Source organism: Falco biarmicus, chromosome 4 (assembly GCF_023638135.1).
Source record: "Falco biarmicus isolate bFalBia1 chromosome 4, bFalBia1.pri, whole genome shotgun sequence".
In the NCBI taxonomy this organism is placed as follows: Eukaryota; Metazoa; Chordata; class Aves; order Falconiformes; family Falconidae; genus Falco; species Falco biarmicus.
In genome coordinates, this window is record NC_079291.1 from 46,348,452 (window position 1) to 46,360,801 (window position 12,350).

The 12,350-nt window shown below is 36.9% G+C and overlaps 1 protein-coding gene across 12 annotated transcripts in view; it reads right to left on the reverse strand.

Moving 5' to 3' along the window:
* ARHGAP12 (Rho GTPase activating protein 12) overlaps positions 1-12,350 on the reverse strand; it is a 78,156-nt gene that overhangs the window by 36,826 nt on the left and 28,980 nt on the right. For 10 of the 12 annotated variants that reach the window (XM_056334799.1, XM_056334800.1, XM_056334794.1 and 7 more), the window contains one exon: positions 5,957-6,220. The exons of the other annotated variants lie outside the window; for them this stretch is intronic. In XM_056334799.1, coding sequence (XP_056190774.1) covers positions 5,957-6,220 — 264 coding nt within the window. The remainder of the gene's footprint in view (positions 1-5,956; positions 6,221-12,350) is intronic. 12 annotated transcript variants of the gene reach the window in all.

Here is a 12,350-nt window from a genome sequence, read left to right on the forward strand (position 1 = left end):
AAACATACAAGGCAGTTTTGAGAATGAAAGCGCTTTAAAATCTGAAAGATCAAAGATTATTTGACTAGAAAGAGAATAGTAATAAGGTCAGGGAGTTCACACTTTTATATCTTACCTCAGAGAAGAGAGAGATGCATTTTTACAGTACAGAAATGCTTGATAATTACTAGGCAATTCAAAGTATTTTCAGAATAACTGTTTATACTGATGCAATTGTTTTTTAATTCTACTACACCAGATTTCAGCTACTCAGACTTAAACTTCAATTTTTTTGCTAACCTAAATTTCTTTCCCACAAATTTACATTACTAAACGATGAAGAGAATTAACTTTGGTAATCTGCATCGACTCAAAAAAACTTGGGAAACCTGCTACCTTGGTTTTCTGGCAACATTCCAACTGTTATACCCAAATCCTTTTCTCCCCAAATAACATCTGGAAATACAACAAACATTAAGGACATCTTGAAACTCCAGTTGCACCTTGGTAGGTCCCAGCACTTTACAGTACTTGTGCAATAGATCCTAAAACATTAGGTATTTCCACTCTCCTCCTTCCAGCTCTGATCTGTGTGAATGAGCAATGCAAAAGCAAGGCTTTCTACCAAGCACCAAGTAGCTGAGGTGTAAAATTATTTTCCAGAGGTAGAAGTGATTTATAATGTAAGGAACAAGTTTGACATGTAAAGTATAAAAAAGATTTTGCACACACAGTTTCTGTTCCCTCATGCACCTTGTTCACCTCCTTGCTAAATTACTGCAGTATTATTCAAAGCATCCTTTCTGTGCTTCACAAAAAAGAAAATCTTCCTGTATTCATCTCCTACAACAATATCTCTATGGCACATTCTCCTAAGGAATTCAGTGCAGATTTTCTTTCACGCTATCTTGGAACCTCAGCTAGCAGGAGGCATAACACTTAAGAGGGAACACATCCTGCTATTCAGAAATTACAGCAGTTAAATACTGACTAAGGTTCAGTAACACAAATACAAGCATTTTGAGGAAAACCATAAAGCAGGAGAAAGGGAGAATTCCAGTTTTGAACTTGAAAAAACCTCTCCTGAAAACTTAAATCTTACCAAAAAACATCCAGGTATCAGAAACTTACCAGTTTTTACAGTCATTTGTTTTAGAAACTATATCTTTAGCAACATTTCCAAGTGATTATTACATAGGGTTTTGGCATTACTTTTCTGAGTACCTTACCACTGATGTGCAAACTCCCTACACTGACATGAGCCAGCTTCCCAAGCACAGCACAACCCATGGGAAATTTTCAGGTCATTAATAAAGTAACACAAAAAAAAAATCTAAGCGTCCTCTACAGCCTGCAGAATGTGAGCATGTAAACTATGGATTAAACAATGCTACGTCTCTTGCATGTGGAGTAATATGAAATTCTGAAGTGCCAATTTCTAAACACTAGTTGCGGGGTGGGAAAAAGTAGTCTTCAGTCCCATTTTTACACTTGAAGAATTAAGACTGAAGAGTTGATAAGAGCGCTATTAGCTCCACTTAAAGTACTATTGTAAAATAGCTATATTGTATACACATATTTAAGTTTACATTATGTTTCAATGGTTAAATATAAAGTGCATTGACATATGTTCAAACTAGTAGACTTTGGACAGCTCTATTATCACTATTAACAAGAATTACGACTGAACATCATAATGCATGTGTACCTGCCTCTTCCAAGCAACTCCTGATACTGAAGAAACTGTACACATGTAAAACTAATCAGAAGAGTTAAAAATTAAATTATCCTAGCAAAACCACTGTTGTTCAGCAAGCATGACTATTAACATTCTATCTGTAAAGCACATATAAGGTAAAGTATATATAGTAATAGCCTTGAGGCTTAACTAATCTCACATACCTTTGCAGACCTCAATTTAAATGAAATTCCCAAGTTGTTACAAAGTTTACCAAGCCAAGGCATTCCTTGTTCCTCAGCCAGTAGGAACAACTGCTAAGGTTGCATCAACATGGGTTAGAGAACACCAGCCAAACCACTTCCAGTAACTTTTAACTTTCAACACTTTTTCAGTATTAACTGCCTATATGCTTTTTATGTATCATCCATGCTTCTTCTGAGTCCCATCCCTAATTATACTATACCACATTTAAATAAAGCCACTTTAAGCAGACAGCTGCCCAACCTTACACCTTGTAAGAACTCTGCCGTGACACTAAAGGGAATTACAGCAAGTCCCCCGCATCATTGCCTCCACTATCTTTCTTGGCTTTCTTCCATTTACATGGAAAATTCTTGAAGACAGAGATGAATTCATCACCACACATTTAATAAGAAAAGGAATTGTTAAAGTCTCTCTTTATCACTGAACTAGTCCAGTTTTGAAAGTTACTACTACTTCTAAAAATCAAAACAGTAAGAAAGATTACTGACTAAAGAAGCTAACAACCCTTTATTGCCCTTTTGTTTATATCAAAACAAAAAACAGGGAATAAAACTGCATCTTGGCCACATGTTTTAAATGTAGTTTTCAATTTAAATGAAATCCTGTTGCTAGCTTTCTGGTTAATATTTTGGTCTCTACTTCACATTATGGTCTATTAGCTAGATATTAGAGATTTGCTTCTCTCCAATATGGTGACATCTCATTCCTTTTATAGTCCACCTTAATTAAATCACTTCACTACCTGACAGATAATTCCTAGATACTGTTAAGCACTCCTTCCTCAAACACATACACTTCTGATAAAATTTATCTGTAATTCTAAAAAATCTTACACGCTTTCCTAGAGGCCCTGTTGATAGGACTTCATTGCTTCCCCCACCCTACCCAAATAACTGCTATAACCTATAACTGCTTTCTTTGTGCCATACCTGCTACCAACTGCTTTACCAATTAGGTACAGTTGTACTCCGTTCTAACAATCCAACAAAATACATTTTCCTAATCACAAAGTTCCAAGATCAACTATAATCTATTTCATGTTCTAATATATTACACATGTAATACATGATCATTCACAAGTCTCATTTTTACATCACCCTGCCATTTTGCTACCTAATACAATACAAGCTCCTCCAAAGACATATCAGTGAAGATATAACCAGCATTTAACCTTCCTGAACATGCACTTTTATCAGTAAATCTGAAGGGAATGAGCAAGCTCAGACTAGTGTGTAAAAGGCAACTTAATTATAATAAATCTGGTTTTACTGATTATTTAGACATTTGCTTTAAGTCTTCATAATCAAGACAAAATCTGGGATGTCCTGTATTTTACTGTAACTTCATCTCTGATCTCAGCCTTTAAATATTTTGGTTTAAGTACTCAGGTCATAAACAAAAAGGTAAACATGAACAGCAGAGTGCAAAGTACACTCCCAAATGCAGAACAAAAAAGAATGGGAGGGAGGGAGGGAGGGAGGGGAAGAGAATAAAAAAAAGCAGCTTCAAAATCAACACGATTGCTGGAAAATACATTGATATGACCTTGCAACATGTGTCTCCCTAGACTCAAACTTTGATAACCCAGTCAGAGAGGACACAAATTACTTAAGGAACCTGTGCTACTAGAAATAAAAACTTGTGAGTAGCTAAAAATCAATATATGCATCATCCATTGGTCTTACAAAGACTGAAAACTTGGCATGTAACTAACTGAAGGCAAACCTGGGACACCTCAAATATCACAAACAGAAAACTGACCTGAATTAAGTTATGGAAAATAAATTAAAAAAAAAAAAAATATCAAGCTTTCTGAACATGCAACCATGTGGTAAAGTTGTGGCACAGAGGTATGAGTAAGAGTCAGAGGGGATCATTTGCAGATGCGGAGGGAGAAAGAATTACTGGAAGTTCTTCCATGACAAGAAGGAAGAATGACGACAACAGAAGACTAGTTACACTTACTATAAGGAGAGTTGCTACTAAAAAAACCCCAATCATCTTATCTAGACTCAAACCAGAGTTATTCAGCAAAAGGACACCCAGTGACAAATTAATAGACCATCGTCAGAGATACCGAAGTGACAGCCACAAACATTTCACCAGTTTGCCTGTTGCTGCCACTAAACTGTGGCAAGAAAATTTGGCTGTTTAAATGCTTCTGGATGTCACAGCTGCCATGAAGACCGTTGCCAAAGGCAATGAAAGGGTCCCTTTTTCCTTTCCCTCCTGTTTCTGGCTCTACCAATCCACAGGTAGACTTCTACAACAGGGTGTTCCAGCAATATAAAGGTTTTGAGCAGTCCACAATTAAATTTTAAAACTAAACATTGTAATAGGCTCACAAGGAAATCCACCTAAACTATGCATATTTGAAAAGGGTACACTAAAGTGCAGTGTAGAAGATTTCTTGATAAATGTTCGCTTTTTCTTTCAATCAGGAAACTGATGACCCTAAGTACTGTTTGAACACAAGAGCTCTTTTTTAAGCATATTTAAATAGTAATACCCATCTCCCAACTATTCCCTTGCTTTTCCTGAACTACTGCTGTTTAGATACACACACCCCGCTGTGACTCTCCCTAGTGACTGGCTGCACAGAATAAATATGCACTTCAAATATTAACCCAAATCATCCTTTAACATAAATAAAATAACTCCACAGTAAGCTTCAGCTCTCTTAAGCAAGGTCAGTGGCAAAGCCTTGCCAAAAGGTTTTACAAAAGCAAAAGGTTCAAATAATAATAAAAAGTCCACTGATCTATGCAAAGAATATGTTTATGGCCTGAACATAATCTAGCTCCTACAGCTAACTGCCAAAAGCTGAGATGGATTTCCTCCCCATCAGCATTTGCTGCCCTTGCACCTGGACACCTGGCTGGGCAGAGCTTCTAGCACAGTAATTTTAATGTTATCTAATGTCCTCCAGAATATCATTCACAGAATGAAGAAAAGGATTTTCTCAAATTTAACACAATCTGACAACAAAATATAGCTCCTTTAACTGCCCTTTGTCCTAGTTTGTTCTACAGCTATCCAAAGTAGAAATAATTGACAAATGTGTAAATTCAAATCACCTAAGCAAATGGTTAAATACAATGCTGCAACAAGTTATTCAGCTAAACTTGCTTTTGACACTCACTATGATTATTCCACCTCTTTAAGAATTAAATATAATGCGAGTTTGGTCACATGTGCCCCTTTTAAAAAAATTACATTTTAATAATTCTATATGTCTATGGTGCTTTTAATAGTATGCATAAAACTAAGTATGAAATTAAAAATAAATATTTTCATTTCGTAGAAGCTTCCATTATATATTTTTTATGTGGGTAGAAAGTGCTGTGGAACTCTGCTAAGTCTGGTTTGGACTCCAGAACTCTGGAGATCACTACATCCATCATAACCTCTAAATCCATCTTAATTCCTCTCTAAGAAAATATTTTCCTCTGTAAAAAACACATTTCATACTTAAATTTACTGCCGTAGCATTAATCAAACAGTAGCAAACACCTGTATATTCCCTGCCTTTGTTTTACTGTGGATTTAACTGATACCGATAAAAATAACTAATTCCCCTTGCCTTCTTCAACACATCACCACAAACACTGCTTCTAAAGCACTGTCACACTCCCTCTCCTCTCCCCCCTTCTCCCTCAGAAATATGCCAAATACACTGGGAAAGAAAATGCACTTCGTGGCAAGGGAAGTTACAATGGTTGTCTTATTCTATCCTCATTTATTCGTTTCGAAGTATCTTTGTTTTCCTTCAAATGAAAAACTGAAATACCTGCTGAGGGACTGTAAGGCATTTTTACAATATATTACTCTTGTATACAGTCCACGTACACGTTCTTGTACACAAAAGGGACTGAAAAGCTAAATTGTTTACTACTTCATACCACAATACGCGACCAAAAAGACCAATAAAGACACTCCTTGACACTTCAAACTCAGCGGTACCAAATTCCACAGCAGAACAGCATTCATATGTATTACAATCTCATTGCTTGTGATCTCAGAAGGAACTACCTCATGATCTGCATGGCTCTGGGAATCCCCTTTATTAATGCTTGCATCTCGGGCCCACCGTGGAGGTTTCCAGGTCCGCTCCTGTGATCCTCTGTTGTAGTAATAACAGCGTCCTGTCGTATCTTTATGGGTTTCCCATTCCCCATTTATTTGGACCGGAGCACTTGTAGGTAGTGGTGGAAGTGCAGACTGAGATATTTTCAGTTCTTGTAAATTAGCATAAACGGGTGAATCGGGCCTCCCTTGGCTTGGTGGAGTAGTTGGCTATTGAGAGAAGAAATGTATTGTTAAAGAGCAAATGCATTTTAGAATGCTCCCTTACAAATCAGAATATATTACAGCAGAAAACAAACCAACAGACTCCCTTTTTTGTTGTTAAATACAAAAGCACAAAGGACAGCCACAAGATGCTGGGGCGTGAAAATACTAGATTATTAACAATAAGGTAGATATCACAAGCTACAGTTATTTAACACTGAAACAATTTTCCAGCATTTCTCCAGATGACAGCTGATAATTATGCCTTACAGTGGATTTGAAATACACCAGAATCATCATCGAAAGAATTATACGCTTTTGCCTTGTTGAAAAACAGCTTTACAGTTCAAGTATCGGTCAGGAACCGTAAGTACTGTGATCTTGTTCAAGACCAAACGTAGCATTTCTGAGATGCACTTATGAGGCAAAGATGGCTCCCCAACCTTTCCCCCTCATGCTATACAGATGACTGTGAACATAAAGTGGCGCCTTTATCTTCTCAGCAAGATCTAAACAGACAATTCAATGGGAAAGATGAGTACAGTGTTGTGACTAAGAAACTCTGGAAAACACCTGGACAGTACACCTTTCCAAACAGATGCTAATATCACCTAAGTTTGTTCATATACACGCACACAAGTAGAAAAACAAATATCTAATGAAAACAAAACACTAATGAAAACTCCTCATTAATAAATAGTTTGCTAAATGAAGGTGAGCAGAAAGCATGGTTAAAAGTCTATGGCACTCACTGAAACCACGAGTACTTTCAAATATGCCACTAAAGTGTTTAGGAGAGAAACACACTTTGAGATGTTCCATTTTTGAAGGACAATAAAAGTATGCAAAGCACACCATGTAGAATATAACAGCATGTGTTTTCACAAGAGTTGTGATTATGAGATTGTGAAAGCAGTTTGTTATTAAACTAAATTCAATTCTTAAAGTACAAGAAAAGTATACAAAGCACACCATGAAGAATATAAGACGTGTTTTCATGAAAGCTATGATTATGTGACTGTGAAAGCAGTTTGTTATTAAACCAAATTGAATAGTTTCCTGGTAATGCACTGCCATCTCTGTACTTATGGGCACATTATTTAGGCACTCTAAAGGAAGGAACTATATAATTTATATCATCCCTTCCCCTTGCTTGGTTTTAATTCAGAAGCTTTGCTGCAGGCAAGTCCTTGTGCTTCTTGTCGCATCTTTCACAGAAAAAAAAATTACATATTGCATTACATAAAAGATCTTTTATAATATCCTTTTAAACATTAAAATCGTAAGCTGCTAATCTAGGCCACATCTAATCATAAATTATCACGGTTTGCTCAGGCGAGACAGCATACCATACCACACAATCAGATACAAACTGATTGCACCATAGCTAAAACCAAATATGGGCAATATCCATGATCAAAAGGGGAAACAGCTAGAGAGGAACTTAATGAGATTGAAACAAGTACAGACTTGTTTTGTGCACCTTCAAAAGAGAAAACACAGCTTACTAGATATAGCAAGTACAGTATATTCAAGGCAAACCACAAAGGGAGGGGAAAAAAAAAAAAACCTGCAGTGCTGACAAAATCAGAGCACCAAAACTAATTAGTATCCTCCTCTACCTAATTCAGAAGGAAAACAATAGGTTAAAAAAACTTGACAGTAAAAGACTTTTTCTACTATCCAAGTTTTCCCCTCCCCCTGTGGTTTTTTTTGTTGGGTTTTTTGTTTGTTTTGTTTGGGTGGGGTTTTGGGGGTTTGTTTGTTTGTATTTTGTTTGTAGAATGACTGCCTTCGGTAGAGTTGCTCTTGAGAGCACTAACAGCATGAAGAACACTACCATGAACAAAGCATCACCCCACCGTCTTCAGGGATTAACCTCAATTCCCTGGGTTGCTGGGAGAGTAACCTTGAGGTCTCCCCATTCAAAAGCACAGTTTCTGCATTTGTTACCCAACCAGCCTGAAGAGCTGCACTTCCCACGTAAACCGTCCTGCCATTAAGCCACCAGGTTTGTCATTTGAAGCAACAACATACACCTGCACCAGGGAATGCACAAACCTTCGGGTTCTTCCTCTATTTCAAGGAAGTGGCAAGTGCAGCACCATCGAGCACCCGGGCTGCCACGGCGGGAGGCCAGCAGCTTGCACAACACTCCCGTCCTCCTAAAACTGCTCTTCCACACAAGACAATAAAGCTTTGCCGTCTGGCCTGCATTTGCCAGTTGCTTTTTTTGTTTTAAATAAGACAATGAAGTGCCGTTATTAAAAGAAGACTTATGTTTAATAATTTATATTATTATTATATTATATAGAAAGCCCATGACACAGAATGCTTGATATAGTTTTTAGAAGATCTTCTTGAGCAACACATAGGAATATGGCTCTGAGTTTTCACACTGGTGTTTTCAATGGTTTCAGCATCATAACCAGAGCAACTCCAGAGACAACGTACTGCCACATAACTCAGGCAGCATGCTAGTTAAGTTTAAAACAGTAACGTGATATGAAAGCGTAGGGAGTGGTTTTCTTCTGAATGCTTAGTACTTCCAAACTCAATATACTGATTTCTGGTTTTCAAGGGAAAGCCAGAACTCTTGTCCTGAACAACAGAGATGACCACTAACTGCCCTGCCAACCAAACCCTCAGCTACTTTCATTCCCTGTTTCTCTCCCGACAGATTTTTCAGGAAGAATTGCAAGATTTCTGAAAGGCCCCTCTAAGTTACTGCTTTCAGCTAAATGTAAAATTGCAAAGCCATCAGTCTAACTACAACACACAGCTTAGCTCATAAGTTTTTGAGGGATACAACCTTCTTACCAGGAACTACTTTAAATAACCACGTAGCATACAATAATACTTCCTCATACCTCAAGCCATGCAGTGAGGCGTGGTGGTGTGTCTACAATAATGCTCAGTTCAACAGCACCCAACTTATCAAGGTTGATTTTGAAGAATCTCTCATGTGTTGAAAAAAACAGCTTTTAGAAAGCCTAGTTTCCTGAAATTAATTTTAGTGTACTTTCTACACCCGTGTGGGCAGGAAGGTCGATCCTCTACACTCCAGCTTAGGAAGCAGAGTCCTGCCGAGTCAGGTCCCACTAGATGTCCCTGCAGAGCTCCCGTGCCCTGCACCCTCACCCTTTCATTTCAGACGACTTTTCTAAGTTCAAGACTGTTCTGCAAAAACCTTCACAGTTTCAATCCAAAAAACCATTAATTTAACTGTATTCCTTTAATTTCCCATACCCATTACCCAGATAGATAAAGCATTACCTAGATCAAAATAATTTCTGACCACTTTCAAGGCTGCCTTCCCAAAACCAGATGTATACAGTTAAGGGAAACAAACATATGCTAAACACTATAAACAGCTCTGTATGTACATGAGAACTTCCAGATAGAACTTCACTGATGAGCTTCATTTTTGCACTGAATCTCCAAAAACTCATAAACATGGAATCAAATCTACCAAAAGACACAACTTGTCTTCTCGCTATCAGAATCACAAGAACATGTCCTTCAACATGTCCATGCACGCACAAAAATGCCTTATACTCAAAACATTTCAACATTCATTTGCTATTTGATATGGATTTCAGACTTTTTCATGTTGCTTTCTCCTGTTAAGAACAGTGAAGGACACTTGCTAGAAAAGTGATACAGAAAAGTAAGAAAGCAGAAATACCTCTGTGATGCTACAGCTTAAACGAAAATTGTACAGCCCGTTAAGCACCATGACAACTTTATGAATACAAGGACCTCTCCTTGAGTTCAGTAATGCTCTGCATTTTAATAGTTTAGAAATTTGCCATATTTAAGTGCAGTCTCGGAGAAGTCTGCTAGCACTAAATCCTTGCAAACTGATAAGAAAGAGTTTCATGCAGGCAGGACAAAGTTTCCAGGATCAACACACAACATTCTTCAAATAGGGACTGTATGCGCAGCTTTTTCAGAACATAGTTTTTATACAGATACAGTAGGAAGTAGATACGTGCCTTTAAATAAAGCAACCGGTTAATCATTCATGAACGAACAGTCAACATTCTCAACAAAAGCAGCAGATAGCTATCAGGCCTCTGAGCACTTGAACTCGGTGCAATGAAAAGCAAACTTGCTATATTTCACAAGGTGGTTTTTTTTTTTACCAAAATGCGTACCAGCTTCTCAGAGGATACCTTGAATTTTAATGTTACCTTATACAAATGGCTTTTTTCAGATGGCAATATTTGTTTAAGTATTATTTAAGAAGGAAAAAAAAAAAAAAAAAAAAAAAAAAAAAGGTTCAGTGCACTCCAACAGGGTAAGACTGCAGTTCCGGGAGACATAAGGACTACAGATCTCTTCCCTACCCACCACCTAAAAATGTTTTTTGTTTATTTTCATGCAACGAGAACACACTTCATCCAGGATGCCAGCAATTAAAAGACAAAGTTTCCTTGAAACTGACAATTACCTTCTTCCTTTTACAGCGCTTAAATCCAAGACAAAAAACTCTAGAACAAACAACTGCTTTAAGAATGACTGCACTGCGAGCCTGCAAAACATGACCTACCACATATGATTTTCCCTCCTTTACAAATATATTATTTTAGTTGTTGTGCCTCAGTTTGCAGATTTTCTTAGTGTTATAAACTTGAAATTAAAAGCTTTTGTTTCAGTAGCAGCAGATTCCTGAAACGAGCTGCTAAAAATGAAGAAAAAAAAAAAAAGAAAAGAAAATATTAAAGAAAGGAAAAGCAAATCTTAATACATTTTATGAAGTTACAAGCAACAGGTTGTCCACGCTCATGTGAAAGAACAGCATTACACTGAAGGAAAACGAGGGAATACTGGCTCTTTGCAGCAGCAAGATGAAGAAAGAACAGGCACATCCCACAGCATCCCGAGACAGGGAACGAAGGATGCCAGTTCCCTCAACAACCGAGCTTCTTGCCAAGGAATTGCCACTGTCCTTTTAGGAAGGCCTGGAACTTCAATACCAGCTTTATTCAACAGAAATGATATAAAAGAAATCTCAAAACCCCCACAGTTTCATTTTCACGAAGTGACAGCTTCAACTGGAATAATTAGCTCATCTCCTCCTTCCTCTTTCTGCTCATGGTTTATGTTTTCACAAACACATTCCAGACCCTACTTTCTTTCTAACATATTCAGGCACACTTAAACTGTAATACCCAAAAATCCACAAGGGAGATTTTTCAGCAAGTACTCTATTACCTCAGAGATGAAGATAGCAAACTAATTTAACAAGTCAAATTGAAATGGGAACCTAAACAATTTTTATGCACTAACCACCTTCAACCTTAACTAGATAATTCACGCTAAGGAACACATAAAAAGGTGACAATAAATATTATAAGCCAGTTAATAGCTGACTATAAATTTCAGACAAGCTATAGTTGTACAAATACTTAACTACATTTAAGTTCTCATGTTCAGTTGACTTGTCATTATTAAATGATAAGAAAGATGTATGACATTGCAAAGTAATGAAGAATTAACATCATCCTATAAAAATCATTCAAATGTATTTGCCTAATAAAGGTCATTCAACAGATGTTTGAAATGTCTCATTTAAATATCAAGCAGGTATGCTCAAAGTAATTTTTTTAAATGGCTAACCAATAACTTCCCATTAGACTGAAAGCAGTAAAATAAAGCATCTGATTTACTTTTGCTAATTTTATCTTTTGGTGCATTATGCATTCTATTTACACTGAATTACAGGCTGAGCTATTACCTTCTCCTTTTCCTGGATATATTAAAAAGAATTTTATGTTAATATAAATACATCTACTAATATTTTGTTTTATGAAACAGTCTTAGTACATGGGATATTGTGTTCTGCCAGAATGTGCTTGTGTTATTTTCAGCCGTTTAAATTCCCTTCTGCTTTAGTTCACCCACAACACACCAAAAAAAAGAAACAAAACTCAAAGTTGCCAAAAATATAAATCTTTATCTGTTGATATTGTAATGCTTTATCAATTCAAAAAATAAAAATCTAGATACATAGCAAGAAGCCTCTAAAACAAAATGCAATCCCTTTTCTCAGTAGCCCAAAAGAAGTGACAAGTTATTTACATACTCATCAAGGTAGTGATTCATCAAATTGCACTGCAAGAATCCTGCA